This window comes from Haliotis rufescens, unplaced genomic scaffold (assembly GCF_023055435.1).
Source record: "Haliotis rufescens isolate VD_foot unplaced genomic scaffold, xgHalRufe1.0.p SCAF_9, whole genome shotgun sequence".
Classification (NCBI taxonomy): Eukaryota; Metazoa; Mollusca; class Gastropoda; order Lepetellida; family Haliotidae; genus Haliotis; species Haliotis rufescens.
Window position 1 is genome coordinate 10,289,780 of NW_025964383.1, and position 23,747 is coordinate 10,313,526.

The 23,747-nt window shown below is 40.3% G+C and overlaps 1 protein-coding gene across 1 annotated transcript; it reads left to right on the forward strand.

The window, feature by feature from the left end:
• LOC124122768 lies at positions 1–23,532 on the forward strand. The gene is made up of 23 exons (XM_046485902.2): positions 1–290; positions 939–975; positions 1,855–1,995; positions 2,765–2,895; positions 3,167–3,299; positions 3,885–4,102; positions 5,623–5,703; positions 6,118–6,235; positions 6,769–6,831; positions 7,984–8,046; positions 9,741–9,809; positions 9,918–9,971; positions 10,312–10,403; positions 11,165–11,201; positions 12,245–12,391; positions 13,413–13,543; positions 13,810–13,942; positions 14,256–14,473; positions 16,050–16,130; positions 16,731–16,851; positions 18,223–18,381; positions 19,035–19,088; positions 20,084–23,532. Exons 1-23 carry the CDS (start codon positions 162–164, stop codon positions 22,243–22,245), a joined length of 4,572 nt encoding a protein of 1,523 aa, XP_046341858.2. The 5' UTR covers positions 1–161; the 3' UTR covers positions 22,246–23,532.
• The last annotated feature ends 215 nt before the right edge of the window (positions 23,533–23,747 follow it).

Below are 23,747 nucleotides of genomic sequence, written 5' to 3' on the forward strand. Positions count from 1 at the left end.
CTGAGTCACTTATGCACAGACCGACAACAGCATAGCGGTGATATAGCCACCCTGGCGCACCCCAGTTGTCAAACTGAAAATACATTAGTTTGAATTCGTGTTCAGTTATTCCTTCTGTTGAGGTTATATTTCTTACTTTCCGTTTGCTTGGTGAAACAACCATGATCCATCCTTGGAAATATATTCTGTGTTTTATAGTACCTGTCACATTCGCATATAATGGAATTACTGTGAATGGCAATTGTTCAAGAACTCGACCCCCCGAACAGTTTTTAGTGTGGGGAAAACCGGTAAGTGAATGTTTTAATATATTTAGTAAAGGGAACCAAAGTTAAGGTAGTGTATGTAAGTTATACGTTTTGATTAGGAGTTTAGAATTAAATGGTGCATATGCAGTTGGGTATATTTTATCATGTTCATTTTATTTGAATCATGACAATGTCGTTGTGTAGCATACGTATTCATATAACATAGGAGCCGCAGAGTAACCCGGTGGTGAAATCGTTCATTCTTAAGACCCGGATTCGAACACAATCTATGGAAACCATTCTGTGGAATTGTGGCACGAGAATGCCTTAGAATACAATTATGCAATTTCAAACATACACACATAAATCTGAAACGCGTCCTTCATTCTTACAATGTGTGTTATTTAAGAGTGTCGTCTTAAAAGAACTAATTGAACTGACTTTTTATCTGACCTCTTTATCCTGTACAACTCGAATATCCAGATACCTTTTCGGGTTATGATCATGAACAATACTGTAACTAGAGCAGCTAATGTGTTTAGCAATTTCTTACCTGTGACACGCAAGATGAGCTTGCACGTTAAACAATATATCAAGTAGTTTTGGTTGTTGTCACCTTACCCTATTACACGATTGATAACATTTTGATTTGGTTGATATCAACATTTATGTTGTATAACTTTATTGCAGGGATTGACTTTGGACTGCATACTATGGGGAACAGAACGTAGGTTGAACGCATATCATATACAACGGATATTTATAAGCATGCACGTGTTATATTTCATTATGCTCCAATGGTTATTATTGACTGTACAGTGACACTGAAGAAAGCTTAATTCTTACTGGTAAAATTAAGATTACAATGAGACATCTAATTCAATTAAACCTTGAAGATGCGGGTAAGAATAGTAAGCAATGCTTGCCGTAAAAGGCGACTATGCATGTCGAAAGATCGTAACATGTCATCGTATCCCAATTGGGTAGATCGGGTTGATGGCAATCACTGGACTGTCTGATAGGTAGAGACTCGATTATTTAGACCGCTGTCATATAGCTGGAATATTGCTGAGTGCGGCATTAAACAAACATATCATTCAAAATTAACTCTCCTGTTCACACAAACTCCCTTCCTGTGAGTATATCGATCTATCGATACCCTATATTTCGACGCATGTAACAATGACTGTCGTTAACCCATTATCGTTGTTTGAGTCACTCTGTGTCGGTCCACGGAACACAGCACAACAGCTTACTCGTATCAAAAACATCTATCATACATGATACAATATGTACATGCACGTTTAGAAAACACACAGTTAAGTAACAGATACACTACGGCTATGTCACACACACCAGTCTCGAATATCCCACATTGCCGACTTAACTCACGTATTCAGCAATACTTCATGGTGGCTCTGTACGCAGTGAGAGCTCGGTGCCAAGCCAAACACCCGGTTTTGATACCCACATGGGTCCATTCATGTGTCCTCGCCGTCATGTGGTTGAAATATTGTCAGAAAAGCCTTGAAAAGTTCACCCACTTACAATACTCCGTGACTCCGTGACATAAAACAACATTCACTCACATGTTGTGTTTACATAGGTTGTATTGGCAGCATCCCACCACATCTCGAGGGTAACCACCCAGCCTCAACTGCCTCTTCCTTGTCAGTGAATGGGAAACTTATTGCCGACCCCAACCAGAACAGCAGTCCTCAGATCATCATAGAATGGGAATGGGAAGGTGAACAGCATTATGTTATTTGTCTTACATAAAGGTTGTTATACGAGCATCGTGTGTCACACAGATTTTACGAAAAGAGTGGCAGAATTCTTGTATTTGTAGTAGTACCTAACTGGCACCGCCCAGCAATGAAAACCAACTAACTTCTTAAATAGATTAATTCTTACACGAATTTCAGTTATATCGGTATTAATGTACTTTTTTCTCATTATTTCGAAATCATGTTGAAGTCAAATGCACTGATGATGACTGTCGTCTTTAAAAAAACACAATTGTCAAATGACGTCAACAGTCTTCAGTTTTGACGTTTCAAGGCTGGCGTCATTCCGACCTTACGTCACAGCATGATTTGAATACCGTCAACAACGCCGTCCGGCATAATACAATTACTAAATTTAACTTTAACTATGTTCCAATTAAATCAACATTTGGCTCTTGATCAGCTTTCCTCGACACACAATAGCTACATCAAATCTTACAATAAATAAACAATGCAATAACTGTGTAGCAATACCTGACAAAACTCAAATCCTTCGTGTAAATGCATGTTATGCATCGTATAGCGCAATGTACAAGATACGTCATGAACGGTGAGGTGAGGTGAAATTGGGTTTAACGTCGCGTCCAAGATTATTGCACTTATATAGCGTCATGAACGCATGAGCTTAATACTTTCGATACGTCGGATATTTATTTATAACAAACCAGAAATATCGTATCAATATCCAAAGTCTGAATTATGCATAAGATTGCACGTAATCCTTTGCAGACACTGGAAGTGGTCGTCTTAAGGGATTTCTCGTACATGTACTGACATATAACCTCAAGGACGACAGTTCCAATACAGTCTGTAGGATATTTGATTTTTCTGGTATCACTTTCAATGCCAGTGGTCATAAGGTAAGTAACCATATATTATGATTTGTCCATCCCTGTTCAGAATAAATCATTAAACTTTCATTCTTTTTACTTTACCCAGAGATATTTTTTTTCTCTAAACTTCATGAAAAGTTCTAAACCAAATGGTACTAAATTAGATATCCACCTAAATATCCACCCCTTCAGCTGGTGAGACTGACAACGAACAATAAGGTATAGCTGACTAAGAAGCTGTGTTTAAATCATTTGTTTGGTCAAAATTGTAACATCAGTAATTGATGGAATGTTTCAGCTGAAGTTTCAGAAGAAACTGGTTGGGTTCTCTGGCGGTTCACATCTGCTGTATCAGCTCCATCTATCGTCTCTCCCACATCACTCACCAGATGTCAGACTGACCAAGTTCTTCACACTGCAGCCAGTTCAAAGTACTGCCACTGTCTGCTTAACGCTTTAAATACCCAAAATGCAGTACTAGCGTGTTCATACAAAGGATAAATAATACACTTCAGTGTCTTATTGTTGCGGACGGAACTTTCTGTGCCATACTGAGTCTCTCAACCTGGTCACCCTGATTGATCATCTGTTAGAATATAAAACGCCCTTATCGTGATGTTAAGTCTGTCACCATAATTCTTCTGGTCGTCACAGACCACGTCATTTCAGAATTTGACTTTCATGTTTTAAATTAGTGGAATAATTAATCTCAATCATCTGATCTCTGATCTCAGCGTTCTGGTTGATCGTGAGGATAAACCGTAGGGACGTTCCCGTGTATACGTTACAGGTCCAGATCCTTGACGTGCATGGCGACGCTGTACACTCTTTCATGTTTACGTAGTTTAGGTAGTTACCGTATTTTCTAACGGTTCAGCTGACACGACAAATAACTTATGTTCCAATCAATTAACCGATAAAGTATCTCGTTCGATTTCATTATTTACTATGTGCAAAATATCAAAATAATATTTTAGTTTCGACATGTACTATAATATTGCTGCAATTGCTTTCAGGCGGAACAGAGATACCTGCAAGTAACTGGATACCTTTTATATCCTATGATGAAATACTGTTTACTGCACCTGCTACTATCGAGGCCAGATTCAGCCTAGCACCCTCTAGATATGGCTTCAGACAATACACAGTGATGCTGGCGTTCAAGAATGACAGTCTTAATGCCGTAGCTACTTGCCATTTATCTGTCAATTCCAGCTACCATTGCCAACATAGGGTGAGTTGAAATCAATATGACCAAGTATGTCTTATTTAATTGCGTGAATTAGTGAATGAAATTGGTTCAGCGCGGTTTTTTGTGGAAATGTTGACTATATGCATGTTTAAGGCGTGTATCACTTTGGTGAAGCCCACGAGCACGGGGACGGTGCTGACAAATCTACAAACATATTGAGGAACAGTGGGGATTCGAAACCACGATTAAAGGCTGAAGTACTCAACTCTGATAAGCACGGCGAATGGCGGCTCCCCAGAAGACTCACGTGACTCTGTGACTCCCACTATATTTCAATATCCTTTGGAAATTGCACCGACCTAAATATGTTGGCCCATTGAGATAGGTAGTGTACAATGAATGTGTCATGCTCATGGCATAATCTCATAATTATAATTATTTGATAATAATCCTCTCACGTCTTATCCAACTTGTTTCAAGTTGAACATTACTAAGCACAGTTTAGGTAACTTGTGATAATAAACCCTATCACAGGTAACGTTTTTCCAAAAAGTATACATGTATATACTTCCATAACATGTATACACTTCCATAAGCAAAAGCGGAATGTTTATCGCGGTGCGCCTTTTATGGTTGGTTATTTAAGTTCCTGGGTAACATAAAGGTAGCAAATGGGATATAAGGTCCCATAATTCGCTGTGTGAACTTACCCCCCTCAGAAATATTAGGGTACGGATTATTACAAGCGTCCTCACACATTATGCTGATTGCTGACCAAGCCCATTCTCGTTTAGGTTTAGGGACGTGTGTAACATTTTCAATAGTTCATCTCAAATATTAATATCATTCATATCATACATCTCTCACAAGCTTAGTATAATGAGGGCGTGAGTACCAAATGACACTATGATCTGAGTAAACAAGTTGATGCCAGTTGTTTTCCTCAAGGAAAATGACCTCCAATGGAGGTAAATAACGTTACCTTCCTCACAACACTTATACATTCCTGCTGTGGTTGAGTAAGCACGCCTATTCAATCAACTTTGGTTTGCCGTTACTTGAGTTGCCCTTTGACTTCCTTGCAGGCGTACGTTACTGTGAATTAACATTTGTAGACGTTATCTCAGAGAAATTTCATGCTGCTGAAATAGTTATGTGTGTCTCAATGACAATGTATGGTGTCATTGTTATGGTTTAGTACAAGGAATGCCGTAATTATAAACAGAATAAAAGTGATATCTGTGATACATAATATTTCACTTATAACATATATTTACATATCTAACATCAGCCCACATTAGGAGCCCGCATGGTGCCATTCTATTCGACCTTAACAATATAGTGTGTTTACATTTATTACCTATTAACACGTATGGTATATTATATTTTATGTAAGATTAACAAACCAGTGCCTGTCTTACTGATATATAATTATTGTCCATTAAATATTATTAAACATGTTATTCTGACATGTCTTGAGAAACTTGAGATACGTAATATCCACGTCTCCGATAAAAACTAAACATAATGGTAATAAGGTTACCATCATGTTTTAATTTCAGGAATTTGATCCCCCTTCCCAGAATGAGACCACATTCCTAGCTTCCTTCAGAGATATTGCAGCTGGGGAATACGTCATCCATGTATGTATGAAGACACATTCAGTAATAATTAACTCAACGGGGTATTTCATTGTCCTGACTCAAAATAATGATGATGTTGTTGTTGGTGGTGGTGACGACGACGACGATGATTATGATGATGATGATCATATTTTAATGATGATGATGATGACGACGACGACGATGATGATGATGATGATGGTTGTTGTATGATGATAATGATGATGATGATGGTAGTGGTATGATGATGATGACGACGACGACGACGACGACGATGATGATGATGATGATGGTGGTGGTGGTATGATGACGACGACGACGACGACGACGACGATGATGATGATGATGGTATGATGACGACGACGACGACGACGACGACGATGATGATGATGATGATGATGATGATGTAAGTAAACATTTACTCTCTCTTGTCAGATACAACCTGTGGACCCCTATAGGCAGGATGACGCCAGGTGTTTGTGCCATACCGGTGCTAATGATGTGAGACAATGTCAGTCGTGTCTTGATACATCCTCTGCTGTGTTCACTGTCGGTAAGGCTCGCAACTACATATTGACCATGTTGAACATGTTTGTGTCTCATAAGTCACAGTATTTGACTGCATGCTTGTCAACTTATATGCTCGCTACGACCCATCATCGCGAACAAAATGAAGCAATGCACATCCAAACTATTGACTCGAACAATGCCTAGACTGACTGACGCCTACATTCATTGAAATTCCACATCGATCTGAGATTTGACTTCGATATATACACAAACTCTCATAGTCACCTCTGAATGATCGGCCAATTTTTAATGATGTTCACGCCTAATCGACACAGGTTCGTTGATAACTTCGGAAATATCCGCTGTCACGTTGATGGTGTCGGCCATTTTGGCGTCCTGTACTTGAGGTAACTAAAATGTATTACGACAACCTGTCACTGTGACTTACTAAGAAGTAGTCTTTAACACACACGTGCCATTTAATGACGATCATTTTAATTTTTTTTGTTGCAACCAAACTGCAAAATATGTCACTGTAGAACAATTTAAGCACACATACGTTTATCTTTATTGCAGTTGCCAATACAGACATCGCCAACACGACGTCGTCACCACGGGCAAACACCACTACTCAAATAGGTACGGGTGTTAAAAAATAATTTTTGTGAGTACATTTAGTTTCTTATCGCATTCAGCTGAAAGGGTATACAATTTACATTGAGATTCTTTCTATTAAACTCGACTTCAAGACATACATCCAGTTGACGTACAACAACACAACAACATCCCTCGGGCTTCTCCTGATGTTGGTCTAGGTACAGATGCTGCCACATGTTATTATTCTGTTCTTGAACCTTCAACAATGGCGGAGGTTACACGGTGATAGATATTGTGTTGAAAAATGTTCTTGCTGTTAATATACTGCATGAAATGATCATGACATTGTCGATAATGCAGTATTTTAATGCTCTGTTTGCTCGGCATACAGGGGGCCATTATCACATTTTTACAGGGTGTTTTGGCTTTGTAAGTAAATGCCGCAGCCCAATACTGCAAATATTCCAGTGACGGCGGTCTGTAAATACTAGAGCCGACCAAACAAGCCAGTGATTGCAAACGTGAGCATCAAAACCCACACCCCTCGGATCTCGAGTGAGTGAGTATGGTTTGACGCCGCGTTAAGCAATATTCCAGTAATGTCACATCTGGAAACACAAGAAAGGGAACGCTTTAATCTCTGGGCTACGCCAACGGCCCCTATCTGGGTTTGATGATGGGTGACCACGTTTACTAGCTAGCTTTAATTTACTCCTGAGAGTTTCTAGGGCTTCGGTCTTGTCCCACACTGAAGCACATGTACCACATGTGGTGTCTCCATAGGCAAGTGACTTTGTTCGAAATGTGCCTCTGTTCACCCAGCAGTTTGTGGGTACCCGGTAGGATGTGGCTGTTAACCTTCTAGCGCCCCACAGGCAGCTTTGGTTGTATACTCCCCAGGGAGCTGAGAATGAAAATCGAGTGCTCACTGATCCATTGACCGGGGTAATAATAGTGTAGCGCTATGAGCATCCACTTGGTGAATGGAATCTAGCGCATTATAAATGCACTTATTATTATTATTATTTATTATGACAAGCAAGCAGCCACATCATAGAGCCTGACAACCATATCGCTCACGATCGGCAATAGGGAACCGGGGACTATTCTAACTTGGGTCCCTTTTTGGTTTATCCTTCTGGTATAGTCGATGCAACAATAACCAATTATAGGATGATGCTTTTTTTTTTCCAGCCTCCAATACAGATCTCACATCTACCACCACCTCATCCGTGTCTACCACGACAGCGACACCAGGTATCGATGTAACAATTACCGTATTGCATTTAAACTATCAAACATAAAAGGGAAAAGAAAGTTTACACATAAACAAATGTTAATTCGATGGTGATGTAATAGATACGGTTACAATAGTGGTGTTTTAATTTGCAACTTTAAAGTTTGCAGTGTTTCGGCCATTGTCGTCAGTCTGGTAACGTTTTGTTGACGTGTGTAATGTCAAATACAGATTTCAAGTGTTTATTTTCTATTCCACCATAGTTTATGTTAGTGATATCCTATTTATTATGTTACGGAACGATTTATCACGGGATCGTTATGTTGTCCTGTCTCTCATGCAGTGAACCAGTCGTCTGCAGAGTTCCGTCCCTTGGTAACGCCAGGAACCTTTGATTGTGTGTTCGAATCCCGGTTCGCCCTGATTATGTTTCTAGGTTTGTCAGCACCATACCCGTGCTTGTGTGTGTGTGTTGAGGGGAGGGGGGGGGGGGGGGGGGGGGGTGCGTGGTCTCACTGAAGTGGTAAACGTCTGAGACCTGCATCACTTCGGGCTTTCCTCACGCATTAAGCTGACACGCCGTGATATAACTGGAATACTGTTAAAAGCGGCGATAAACTCAACTCACTCACTATCTCACTCTATTACAGGCAGCAACTATAACCAATTACTACTGGTGCGGACATAAATCATTCCGGACTGTGTCCGTGGTCTTATTGTAGAGAGTTGGGGCTTTGATTCCAGGCCGCGTCATACCAAAACACGTTCAAAGATGGTACGTGTTATTACCCTCGGCGTTGATAGAGGGGGCTAAAACAAGGACTGGTCGGCTCAGAGTGGGGTATTCATGTTAAACTGCGGCATGGTTTCCCTGTAGACTAGCTCTATAACATCGGCATTAGTGCAAGCAGACACATACACACACACGGCAATAATCTTGAACGCAACCCAGTTCACCTCACCTCACATAAATTCTTCTGTTTTGCTTATTTTACCACTCCGGTTATTGTGATCTCATTTCTCATAATGTAATTGATGTTATTTAACTGCATGGTGGCGTGTTCATTTTCTGCTCAATCTGATAACACAATAAATGATAAGATTGTAAAGCCTGGCCAGATTTAAGACGTGTGTATGTAGCCATTATAATTGATGTATTCGTAACAGGCCATACGGTGGTATAAGCGCAACAATTCACTGTTCAGAGTTGCGCACCCTATCCTTTGTAGGATCCGCTGACCGGGGATTCGAACCAATATTCCCTAACATTTTGTATCTTCGCCTATCAGCTGCCTTCCCGTGTCCCGCGTGTGACATATTCAGCATTCAATTAACATTAAGCGGACACGGGTGGCCCAGTCGTCTAAGGCGCCGCGATCCGCTGTGCAGAGTTGCGTCCCTTGGGCACGCCAGACACCCATGCGTGTGGGTTCGAATCCCGGTTCGCTCCGATTATGTTTCTAGGTTAGTCAGCACCATACCCGTGCTCGTGGGTTTCACCGACGTGGTAAACGTCTGAGACCTGCATCACTTCGGGTTTTCCTTCATGATATAACTGGAATACTATCAAAAGCGGCTTTAAACCCAAGTCACTCACTCTCTCACCCCACTAATATTAAGTGTACACGTCGATGTGAACAATGCTACTGACAAACTGTTCAAATCCGCGTTAACCCTACCTCAATCACCTCAATCTCCGTTTATGTCATTCCAGCAACCAATGTCAAAAATGCGACATCAACATCCACAACGTCATCCCTGGCACCTACGGTTACCGCAAAAGGTACGGATGGAAGAAATTCTACTACAACTACTTTGAAATTATTCCAATATTCCATTACATTAATGGATGACTTAAATATTAACATGTGGTATTTTTGTACAATTCCAGTATCGGTTGCGGAATACCCAAATACCACACTTCGACCTGCCACTTCTGCACAAGGTAAGGAAGAAAACTAACCGTTTACCTTTCCTCAGAGGTGAGCTAGGATCCTTGAAGGGGTTTATAAGATTTATTTGTTGCCCATGAACACGATATCAGTTATCTCAATTTGAAACAAAATAAGCAATCACAAGTATATGGGGATATGAGATCAGCTCTAGGTGGTAGTTTATTCTTGCCATGCGAAATATTGTTCTTCGTGTAAACTGTTTTGGCCTATGTCAATAAAGCAAAACTTGTCCTGTCTATATTTTAGTTTAATGTTTCAATTGAAAATAGTACCTATTTCAATCAATTTTATATTGACTGTGGTCATACTCAGCTTGGTTTATGTTTCCAGTACCTGTCATGATTTCAAATGGAGAAATTGCTGTCCAGGGAAACTGTTCAAGAGATTTCCCCCCTGAACCGCTTGCAGTATGGGGTAAACCGGTGAGTAAATTTAATCACTGAGCGAATAAAATTAAGTGTTTCCGTATAAGTGCAAAGGAGGGTTTGGAAGAAGCAATATTGAATTTCCAATCCTAAAATTGTCTTTTGTCTTGCACCGGAGAACTGTTGAACATACATTTGCTTCATTTTGGTAAAGATACAAGACATTTCTTGCTGAAAAGAGCACTTAACGTGTTATGGATATAAATGTATTATTGTATTTTGCCCGCATATTTTGCAAAAAGGTAGTGACGAATACAAAGACAACTAATCTCTGAATCATGGACAGCAATGGGTTATATTTGCGAGCGAGTTCGATTCGTATCTGAAAAGGTGACCGTCAAGACGAACACACTTGGTACTGGACGAGTTTTATGAATCTATATTCAAAATATATGTACCACAGCGTCTGAATTATTAATATGTCTTCGCGTTCCTCACACGCTGTGGAGAAGGTGTGTTTGTATACACTGTATGCATGAGACAAAGATCATGTAAAAAATGACTAAGTTTGAAAAATGACCATTCATAATTTCAATTTTTAACGCGTCATTATAATCATTACAAAACTCCGTTTAGAGATACGCAATCCAACTTCCCCAACGATTGCTCAATTGGTCAGTGAAATTGAACACGGGTCAATGCATAAACACAAACCTGTTGTACACTAAAGGATATGTGTGTGTATGGAGAGGTGTAGTCATAATACCTTTTTTAAAATTTAAAATGCATTTACAGCCTCGTTTCTCATTGTATTGCAGAGAAAGCCTTTGGTCTGCACCATGTGGAATACTGAGCGTAGGTTCCTCGTTCTGTCAATAAACATTCCGTCTGACAAGCCTTATCGTATAATACTGATGATAATAAAATGTGTTTTCATTACAGTTGTTATTCCTGATTCCATGTGTATATTCACTCAATTTTAGATATTTACGCTTATCTATGTGTAGTTATTGTCGCCCATTGTGCATGTATGGCTTCTGAATAATGAGCTGTTGCAGAACACTGCACGAATGACTGAATTGGGCTTCCGCGTTAGAATATATTCCCAGCGACCACAAGAGTAACTACAGACTCAGTTGTTTAATCGCCTAGGGTCGCCAGGTTATCCACCACGACTGCGTGGGTGATCGCATTACCACTGTGGACTTTGTCTGCCTCGACTATTGATAGACTGTCGTGATACAGCTGAAGTATTGCTGCGTCAAATAACAATCCCTCATTTCCAGAAGGATATGAAGCAACAAAGCCGCGCAGTAAACAGGTTACACACAACCAAATGTTTTCCCATAGACTTCTATAGTAACGTTATACTTTGTTTTTAAATAACTAAGCATTCAACAGCTATTACCTGTACGTGTGTGCACAGTTTGGCCTAGGAGGAGCAATACAAAGAAAAAATGACAAGCTTAACCAGCTCCTTTTCCGAGTACAGGAAGCTAAACACACCACCCCCAGTTTCGCACCAAATGTCACGTACTTAAAAAAATAGCTGTGGTCACATTCAGCATAAGTCATCATGTTGAAAAAGACAGTGCTAAATATAGAAAAACATGGTCAGTTTTAATAACTGGATGGATGTACATTTGAAAGACATAAAAATCTTACAGAATATCCTCCAATCACAGCCTGCAGATATCTCTCGATCTGCACTGAAGGCTCCCTGCGAAAACCGCACAATCCAAACTGATTCTGATTTGGTGTAGTAGAACCTATATTGCCTAATCAATGACAACGCCGTGTTCGAAGAGAACTATAGTAAAGGTCTTATTACTTCATGTAGCTACACAGTTATCCTCTATTTGCATTCCGATACTCAATACTCATGCATTGTTGTATAGGATGCAACGACAGTCTTCCCTCCCACCTAGAAGGCAACGACACAGCAACAGCTCCAACGTCGCTGTCAGTGGACGGAGTGTTTATTAGAGACCCACAAAACAACAGTTGTCCTCAGATTATCATAACATGGTCAACAGCGAATAACGGTAAACACTGTAAATTTATGTAGCAATGCTAGATTGCATTTGATCCTACTCCTGATATCACGACGTTCACGACATAATATTAGACTGATAGTATTAAGAACAAAATATATATTAGTGTGAGTGCATGAGTTGGGCTCAACGCCGCTTTGAACAGTATTCATGGTATATCACGGAATGTCAGCGTAACGTGGGAGGAAAGCCCGAAGTGATGCAGGTCTCATTCGATAACCACTATGGTAAAACATGCGAACACATGGCACAGTGCTGGCAAACCTAGAGACATCTTCGGTTTCTGGTGTACCTACTGGACACAACTCTGCACAGCGAATTGCGGCGCATTAGACGACTGGTCCACCTGTGCCTCAAATTCATACCAGAAGGGACTGGTATTATTCAGGACTTTGCTACTCAGGGTCCCGATCCACGAAGTGTTCGTAGCCCTAGGACTGTCGTGATTTAAAAGCCGACATCCTTCGAAATCCCGTAGCTAACTGCTGTGTTCAGTTGTATCATGCGACAGGAGGCGTTTTGTTCATATGTATGATTTAGGCCTGTCAACATGAGGAATGCCACTCCCTAATAGAGTCATCTGCTGGTCTCATTCTAGGCTTATGCTAACACTGAGGGGAAAGTCAAATCCGAATATATGGCATGCTTAACCGCATTTTAATACCAGCTACTGTTTAATATATATATCACATTTGCAGTTTTGAAACGAAATATGTACTTCTCTCGTGACGGTCATATATATTGAGGGGCGGTCGGGTAGCCTAGTGGTTAAAGTGTTCGCTCGTCACGCCGACCACAGAAACGGTCTGTTAGCATGATGGTTTTTAATGTAAAAGACCACCATTGTCTCGAACTACGGATAATTCATTGTATTATCTATTCGATGTCTTCGACTTGACGATGTCAGATTGTATCCTTACACGAAAGTCATTCAACAGAGTCGAGCAGTGAAGACAATGCACGTATAAGGTGTGTTTGATGTTATAAGAGTTGCATGTCTATCGTGTTACAGACTCACGGATTGACAACCTGAAAGGGTTTCTTCTTGAAATTCGGAAGTACGACAGAATGAACAACATCACTTCCTCTCTGTGCAGAATATTGGATTTTTCTTCCACAAGGTTCAGTGCAAGCGATGACAAGGTACGTCAGCACATGATACGACACTTTCATTACTGAACTTGTTTCTAAGAAAATAATGTAAAATAGCATGGCCATGGTCTGAGTTTGAAGTGAAGTCAATCCTAGTTGACTCCTGGAGTGTTGCTAAAAAATTGCATGCAACATTAAATACCATGGTGCTGGCAAATGAAGGATCAAAATGCTGGAATTAACCCCATGAAGAGAACCATATGTGTTCCACATCCACAAACGGTTTCTTTAATCTTTCATTAAACCATATTATACAGTTGAAGTTCCAGAAGAAACTGGTTGGGTTCCCTGGCGGTTCACATCTGCTGTATCAGCTCCATCTAACGTCTCTCCCACATCACTCACCAGATGTCAGACTGACCAAGTTCTTCACACTGCAGCCTGTTCAAAGTAAGGATTTGTTTTTCAATGGTCATCATCAAACTTGATATACCGACTTGTGCCGATTTTACGCAGTCCATCTAGTTTGAGGTCAAACAAATCGATTGCTTATATATATATACCTAGAACATTTCCTCACGATTTTGAAGCTGCTCGTTAGTACATTTTTATGCAATAAAATAATTTTCATGGTTATTATGTCTGACAGTTTCAGGACAGTTAACAAAACGATGAACGATGTCCCAAAGATCAAAGTAAAACCTAAATTAACATTTGAATTTGACACAACGTGACACATGCACGGATTTGTAATTGTTTTCAGAGGGAACAGTTATACCTGCAAGTAACTGGACGCCGTTTATATCCTACGATGAGGTGAACTTCACCGCACCTGCAACTATTGAGGCCAGGTTCAGTCTAGCACCTTCTAGATACGGCTTTAGTGAATACATAGTGATGCTGGTGCTTACGGGTGACAGTCTTAACGCTATTGCTACTTGCCGCGTGTTGACCACATCACATTACAAATGCCAGGACAGGGTGAGTTTTAAAGTAGTTTTTGTCATCTCATATATATAATACTCATTTTAATTGACTCACCCCCTTTCAAACACCAAATCGGCCCTCTCAGGTGCAGATGAAATATTTTTTAGATTGCATTATATTTATTTGAACGATAACGTTATCCTGTTTTGTGGTCACAAACTGAAATATAGGCACGCAACACGATCTGTGTCATGACACCCACGGATGAGGTGAGGTGAGGTGAGGTGAGGTGAGGTGAAATTGGGTTTAAAGTCGCGTCCAAGATTATTGCACTTATATAGCGACGTGTGTGTGTGTGTGTGTGGCTGCTTGTACTAGTCCGGACTGATGCCGATTTATAGTGCTAGCCCACTGAGATACCATGCCGCAGTTTAACATGAATACCCTACTCAGACACAGTTTAGTGACTCCGAGGCGCTTAATGCCGAGCGCCAGACATCTTTTTACGTCTTTTGGTATGACGCGGCGGGGGATCGAACCCCGGACCTTCCGCTCTCCGGGCGGACGCTCTACCACTAGACCACGGAGGCGATCCCCACGGATGATGTTTGAGCTTGCATGATGTATACAGCGACGTACATGTATAAAAAAATAGATTCCTTTTAAAATATGAAGTTGAAGCTAACTGTTAATAAAATCGGGTTGATCATAGTTGAACACACATATTAACAAATAACGTAATAAATTACTAAATAACGTACATATAAAATGTTTATGTTGTAAAAGTTATTTGTCAGTAGTGCCTGTCTGCTTCATGAATATCATATATTTAGAATTATACACTTTGCTTCAAAGATTTGACATTAACGATTCGGAAATACACGTGGATAATATCCCCTTTTTCATAAATAATCTATCTTTAATTTCACAATGAAGTATCTTTAGAACCGCTTTTGAATATAGTGTGGTTGGGTTCCTCTTACACTATAGTGCCATATGATTTGTAGACATGTTTGTTTACATAATCATCTGACATCGAAGATCCCTGTTTGTGTTCACCAATTGTGGCTATCATTAGTCAATAGTTTACCGAGCAAGCAGATATTCAATCGATGGATTAAGATTACAACGTACTTCCTGCTTGGTGAAATGATTGCTTATGTATTGCATCGTGATATGATGTTTTATCGCATTGGTATATTGCACCAATAACATTATCCATTGTAAGTGCATACACTACGCCATAATTCGAAACAGGTTAGTGTGTATGGGTTGGTGATACCATTTCAGAATCATGGGATTCGGATGTATTATGTGGTAAATGGAACACACACACACACGCACACACGCACACACACACACACACACACACACACACACACACACACACACACACACACACACACACACACACACACACACACACACACACACACACACACCAGTTTCAGTTAAATACACAATGGAAGTTGTGATGCTAGAATTATTAAGGTGTAAATATAAGGTTCGAAGCAAAGGTTCAACGACTATGGCTAGACCTTGTATCCTGATACCACTGTTTTAACACCGCCTCCTTCAACATATGAACCACCTGGTGTCGTGAATATTTACACTGGTTTCTCAATTTCAGGAATTGCAACCTCCTTCACAAAACGATACCACGGTTCTTGCTTCATTCAGCAACATTTCGACCGGAGAATATACTATCCATGTATGTTTAAAAACCCTTTGCCGAGCCTTTCAATTTGCAAACAAATACTATTTGACCTGAAAAAAGACGTGTGATTTTTATGACCAACCTTCAGAAGATAGGGTGCACATGTACACGCACGTGTAACAGAATACCTCTGTGAATGAGTTGAGTGCAACGCAGCTTTGTGTGTGAGAATGTACTATTTGTAATTAAGCTGTATTGGGTGATTCCGGAATGATTAAAGGGGTATGCCATATGGTAAAGTTGACTTATTGAAAGGTATATGAGAATGACATATTTGTATTGAAGCTGTATTTGTGTGATTACAGAATGATTAAAGGGGTAATAAATATTATAAATAAATATCCATACATTCTTTTCGTTAAATTGAATGTTAGATTTGTTTATTTTACTATAAACTTACAAAACAAAATCAATACAATTAACGGTAAAACGAACCAAGTTTAAAGCAGCGTAATACATTTGCTGCTTATACTGATACTGTGTAAACTGGTCTCGTGCCTTCTGGCTGCAAACAAATAAACATTGATCCGTTTTGACACGATATTTTCGTAATTACCAGAAAAAAACATAACAGAGCACATTTTTCCTTGTCAGATACAACCAGTAGATCCTTATAGCATGGATGACAGTAAGTGCCTGTGTTACGCTTCTGTTGCTAATGGTAACAGGGTGTGCCAGGGGTGTCTCGACACAGTTACTTCTACATTTACTGTTGGTGAGTATTATGTAACATGTTCATATCATAACATTGGCCTAATACTTATTAGTCTTTTTCTTTCTTGTTATGATTATTTTATCCTCATACCACTAGGAGCACCACAACCATAACAAAACCCGTTAGGCGTTTTATTATTTCGAACATTAAAATACATAATGTAATGATATACACATGAGATAAACTGAAACAATTGAGTAGATTTGACGTCGTTACAATTGCTTATATTGCTGGCTTTCCCATGGATGTTTACCCTGTTTCAACCGTCTTGTGTACATAACTGTTTTCTCCACTCCATTGTAATCTAACTGTACATCCAAACCTACTCAACTGTATAAACACTTCCTCATACCTGTATACGTGCTTGTCAACCATACTGTGTACATCACTTGCTTTATAACGGTGTTGGAACCTATACCGAAACGGGGCGGTCGGGTAGCCTAGTGGTTATAGCGTTCGCTCGTCACGCTGAAGACCCGGGTTCGATTCCCGACATGGGTACAATGTGTGAAGCCATTTCTGGTGTCCCCCGCCGTGATATTGCTGGAATATTGCTAAAAGCGGCGTAAAACCATACGCACTCACTCACTATACCGAAACGTCATCCATACATGCATATCAGTCCTTACTTAGTACATTCTTTATCATTATCATTATTCAACCTTTTTTTATACTACAGTAAACTACGGTTATAACGAACACGCTTATAACGAACTGACGGATATAACGAACTAACTTTTTAGTCCCGACTATTTGCTGTAGTTATGCTGTATATATGCTTATAACGAACTACGGTTATAACGAACTAAAACTAGTAGTCCCTTTGAGTTCGTTATAACCGTAGTTTACTGTAATTGCAAACTTCGTTGTACACAACTAATACGTGTACTAAACAGATGATTAGGCGGTGTGCCTATACACAATATATATATATATATACACACCTACATAAGAAACGCGAATACCATACATTTTGGTTAATATATTAAGAATTACTCATATTCAAGAGGTTCAAGGTTGGTTTGATGTGCACACGAACATACTGGTATGTTGTGTGAACCGATGCTCATGAACGCATCAAATGTGACGTCATAGATCCATAACTCGAGATGCACGATTTGTCTCGTGCAGGATTAGCGTGAAAAGTTTGGAAATTACGTGCGGCATATCGTGATAAAGACAATATAACAACAAAGACACTCTGTGGTAACATTTGACTGATTGTTAGTTTTGACATAAAGTGGTACACATTCGAAACTTGTCTCTTAACGTACATACAATGTACGTCTCTATTATGTTTCGATTGTTCGCGTTTCGTTTGGAGGTGAGCATATGTACTATTGACTGAGTGATGATGTTGTTTTATTGTAGTCCCAGGTGCAGACATCACCAATACGACCATCATCCCTGTGTCTCCCCCTGCTGCACTAGACCGCATTGGAGACATAGTGGCCTCTGTACTCGGTGTTGTCATAGGGGTTATAGTAGCGGGCATAGTGGCTGTTTTTCGGATAAATCGTTATATAAAAGGTTTGTTATGTTTTTTTTAAAACTCTTCAGAACATGTGTGCATGCAATATATAACAAGTGAGTTAGTATAGATTTACGCCGCTTTAGCAATATTCCAGCAGCATCACGGCGGAGGACACCAAAAATGACAATATATACGAAAACAAATTGTTCAATACTTCATTATGTCCATTAAGTGCATACATCCTTTTATATATTTTGGAAAAGTGAACGTATCCGTTTATAAAATAATTGTGCATAATACATGTAGTTACTATTAGGTTATAAAAAGGTTTTCTGTTTGCACGTACCAGAACTCTAAATACTTATATAACTTAATATTGCGATTGTCAAACGTAACAAATCATCAGATAGTCTTTGAAGATTTAAACTCCATTACATAAACTTCCGCGTATTTATCCTGCAAAATGTTCTTGGTCATGTGATTCTAAAGAATTACATTTTGATGCATATGAACGCAGCCACTTTTGCCCTTAAATATAATTGACATGTGATCCAGTTGAATCAAATACAACATCTAATGTTTAAGGATAATACGGAAGACCTATTTTAGTACCTTGTACCCGTCAAATGTTGTTGTAATTGCATGTAGCTCCAAAACTAGATCCAGGACTTGGCATATGCTATAACGTTATTATTTGTATTTCTTCCAGTTCGAAGTGGGAAACGATTCCTGGAACAGTGGCAGAAGAGAAATAATAACCAAGGTAACATCCTCCAAAGAGGAAAAAAGAGGAAAAGTCAGATTGGTACACAACGCTAACGCTGGTATCATGTCTATCAATGTTCGTCTTCCCGAGGCAATGGAGGTAGCCGACTGTAACGGTCAGGTTTTCACTCTTGCCGAACTTGGCAGGAATGATGGAGTTATATGTTGGCTGGACTAACGAGTCTATCAACGAGTCCAATCAAAGTCTCGTAACTAAATCGACATCCGGTTCATAAACAACATAGCGACTGCCGTTCAGATTTCGTTCGACTGCATGATTTGCAGAGCATATTGGCCGTCAATTGGCCGTCGACAGATATTTCCCAAATATATTCATGTTTTTAATGAAGGTGCTCAAGTGATTTGGTGCACTTCGCGAGATAAGACCCGTTTTATCACAATAAATATCTTGATTATCAATCAGATCGCCTTGACTGGGCGCCGTCATTTTGCTTGAAGCAAATGCTAGTGATATGTGAGTTGGTATCTGCTTGGTCAATAGGAGGGATATGGAAGGGACATAACTCGTAATGGCCACTGGTGGCGCAACGGTTGAGCCTCGAAATTCCAGCCTAGTTCGGCAAGGGTGGAAACTGTACTTTTAGTTTACTCCCTTGCCTCGGGAAGTTGACATATTTTGATGCTTGGTGAACTCTTTCACAAAAGTTATTATGCAGAGAATTAATTGTTATCAAAGATTGAAACACTTGCATATTAACATCAGTCAGATGCCATAATTTTATCATGAGGTTGGTATATATTGATTGTGTTAGATTTCATTTTGTCTTACTGATTTTGGGAGTCCTTTTGGCCACACCACCTTTTTGAAAATCTTTTTGAAAATAATTAACGAACATAGACTGAATGTATTTAAACGGAATGTGTAATCCGCTTGTTGTGGCTTTATGAAATACAGAAATATTTCAAATTCAAATTGTTGCCAGAACTATTTCACATATAGACCACGTCATTACAACTTAATATTCATTTCAGGAATAAAGGTTATCCTACTGAATACTGAAGATCATCAGTACCATACAAAAGTGGTGTCCGAGTTGGCACTGTTCCTACACAATTCTTGTGGATGCTACGTATCTTACCTACCATGGGAGAAGGGGAAAATTGAGCCGGAAGATGCTGGAGAATGGGTACTTCATCACATGGATGTCGCAGACTTCATCATTGTTGTTAATTCCCGAATTGCATTTGAAACATATGAGGCAAGAAGCCGAGACACCATTGGGCATACTGCATTCAACACAGCCATATCTCACATGCAAGCCAAAAAATCAGATGATGCATATTTTCAGCGCTTTTTGTTTATTCACTTTGCTTATACAGAGGAACAGTTCTTCATTAAGGATATTAATCCTGCAGTGGAGTATCAAGTGCCGGAAGAATTACCTGGCCTTCTAAATCATATCCACGGCATACAGGGCGGAGAAGAGGCTGAAAATAACATTCATGGCACTCTGGAAAATATATTTGAAATCAAAGGACTTCAAGAGCTTATTATGAAGTCAAGGAAATATCAAATAGCTAACCCACAATGGTTCGCTTCAGAAGCGATCCAAGTAGCGGCATGTGCAGAGTCAGGTGACGACTTCTGTTCTGTGTCCGAGCCTGACAGGAATCTTTCACGCAGTTTCAACAATCCCGACCCTCATCAAACCGCACGTTGGGAAGTTGTTCAAAGTCACCAATATCCCTTCGATCAACGTTATCGTGCGCCGCCATTAGAGTCAAACATAGAAAACTTACGTCCAACTATTAATCCTACGTATGACAGTTCTATTTCTGACGAAGCCGGTAATATTGTTTTGAAAGATTTCGACTTTTTTCCCGTAAGTGTAAATGATGAAAGCGACATTCTGCTCCCAAGGGATGCTACAAGAGACATTGCTACGAGCCAGTTGGAGAATGGGCATGCCGTTCTCACTGCCGATGGCTTAGGGCAAATAAACCCGACTGTGGACAGATACAGATCTCCTGAATTTGGTGCTGAAGCTTCAAGGAAACTTGGAAGCAGCATTCTGCCGCCAAGTGATATTGCTAGTGACATAGCGACAAGCCAACTGGAGAATGAGCTTGCCGTTCTCACCTTGCATAGCTTAGGACAAATGAACCCTTCTTTTGACGGATATGCGTCTGTTGAATTTGGTGCTAAATCTTCAAAGGTAAATGGAAGCAGCATTCTGGCCCCAAGTGAAGTGGCCAGTGACACAGCGACAATCCAACTGGACAACGAGCTTGCCGTTCTCACCTTACACAGCTTAGGGCCGATGGGTCCTACTTTGGACGGATATACGTCTGGTGAATTTGGTGCTAAATCTTCAAAGGTAAATGGAAGCAGTATTCTGGCGCCAAGTGAAGTGGCCAGTGACACAGCGACAATCCAACTGGAAAATGAGCTTGCCATTCTCACCTTACACAGCTTAGGGCAGATGGGTCCTACTTTGGACGGATATACGTCTGGTGAATTTGGTGCTAGTTCTTCAAGGGTAAATGGAAGCAGCATTCTGCCGCCAAGTGAAGTGGCCAGTGACACAGCGACAATCCAACTGGAAAATGAGCTTGCCGTTCTCGCCTTGCATAGCTTAGAACAAATGAACCCTTCTTTTGACGGATATACGTCTGGTGAATTTGGTGCTAAATCTTCAAAGGTAAATGGAAGCAGCATTCTGGCGCCAAGTGAAGTGGCCAGTGACACAGCGACAATCCAACTGGAAAACGAGCTTGCCGTTCTCACCTTACACAGCTTAGGGCCGATGGGTCCTACTTTGGACGGATATACGTCTGGTGAATTTGGTGCTAAATCTTCAAAGGTAAATGGAAGCAGCATTCTGGCGCCAAGTGAAGTGGCCAGTGACACAGCGACAATCCAACTGGAAAATGAGCTTGCCATTCTCACCTTACACAGCTTAGGGCAGATGGGTCCTACTTTGGACGGATATACGTCTGGTGAATTTGGTGCTAGTTCTTCAAGGGTAAATGGAAGCAGCATTCTGCCGCCAAGTGAAGTGGCCAGTGACACAGCGACAATCCAGCTGGAGAATGTGCTTGCTAATATCACCATGAATAGTTTGGGGAATATCAATTCGACTGCCATTGATTTTTCCTGTGCATCAGTGTATCACCAAGCTGCCTCCAAGTGATGCGGCAACAAACACGTTAGAGGAAAGTGTTGGTCGTATAACTCATCAAAATTATGAAGATACAAATCGTGCTCGTGACGAAGATCTGACTGGTGAATATTTATCTGTTTTATTTGTAAACACATACATTAACAATACTGGACGCACACCTGACACGTGTAATGGAAACACGGATTACAAGACCGTATGTTGATAAAGAATGGTATATGTTACAAATACAATTAGGCGAACCCTTTTTTAGATCAGTGGTGTTAATCCCATCCTTAATTTCATCATAAATGTCACCTGGCCCATGAAGATCCGGGTGGGAACTGGTCTTCAGCAACCCATGCTTGTCGTAAGAGGCGTCTAACGGGAACGGGTGGTAAGGTTCGCTGATGTGGTTGATGCATGTAATCCCAATTGAATGGATCGATTTCATGATATTCATCACGTGATTGTTTTGACCAAACCAGTTATTTACAGACTTCCGTCATATCGCTGGAATATTGCTGAGTGCGGCGTTAAACTATAAACAGACGAACAAACTTAAATGTCATCTGTGAATTGTCAAAACATAATACGACTTTTTGATGATTCTGTGGTGTGTACCTGAGGTTTTCCCCCATGAGGAACTGTGGTTGACCTGATGGGTAAAGCGTTCGCATATGACGCCGTAGGATCTGTTTGATTCCCGGGTGGATGTTCTCCGTCGTGACCGTATGTTTCTTTAGAAGGGTTAACCATCGATCTACATGAACAACAAATTACTTTTCCACACAAACCAAGTACGCTCGAAAGCCACGCCACTAATTTTCTTTTTCTTCCAAATTGTTGTCAATGTTTACTGTGATAAAGTAGTTATTTCAACATACCTTATAAAAAATTAAAACAAACATATGAATTATTTCATTTGAAACTCATTTGTTTAGAACGTGGCCTGTCTTTGCAAACCTAAACAACCTAATCTTCACACTTCAAATATTCAAATAGACGAAATTAGTTTCAATGTGTATGCTTCAACAAGAAGACACTCTATTTTAAATGCAATACATCGTTATGGATGTCTTTCAATTTGAATACATATGGATATGTGTACTTCACATGCTCCTCTTACATAATAGCCTAGTCCTAGTGTCACCCGCGGTAATATTGCATGAATATTTCTAAAAGCGACGTAAAATCAAACTCACTCACTCACTCACTCCTTCATAGGACGCTTTTTACATACGAGGCTCGTCATGCTGTTATGTTGCTTATTCATAACTCGAGTACGGGGGCACGGGTGGCTGTGCAGAGTTGCGTCCCTTGGGCACGCCAGAAACCTATGATTGTGGGTTCGAATCCCGGTTCCGGTTATGTTTATAGGTTTGTCAGCACCATACCCGTGCTCGTGGGTTTCACCGAAGTGGTAAACGTCTGAGACCTGCATCACTTCGGGCTTTCCTCCCACATTAAGCTGAATATAACTGGAACACTGTTAAAAGTGGCGTTAAACCCAACTCACTCACTCACTCACTCGA

Excerpts from the sequence above, each read along its gene's own strand:
- LOC124122768 (XM_046485902.2), top strand. The coding sequence starts at position 162 with ATGATCCATCCTTGGAAATATATTCTGTGTTTTATAGTACCTGTCACA. Across the intron at positions 6,236-6,768 it reads CTCTGCTGTGTTCACTGTCG|TTGCCAATACAGACATCGCC; the intron begins GTAAGGCTCGCA and ends TCTTTATTGCAG. Across the intron at positions 11,202-12,244 it reads CACCATGTGGAATACTGAGC|GATGCAACGACAGTCTTCCC; the intron begins GTAGGTTCCTCG and ends ATTGTTGTATAG.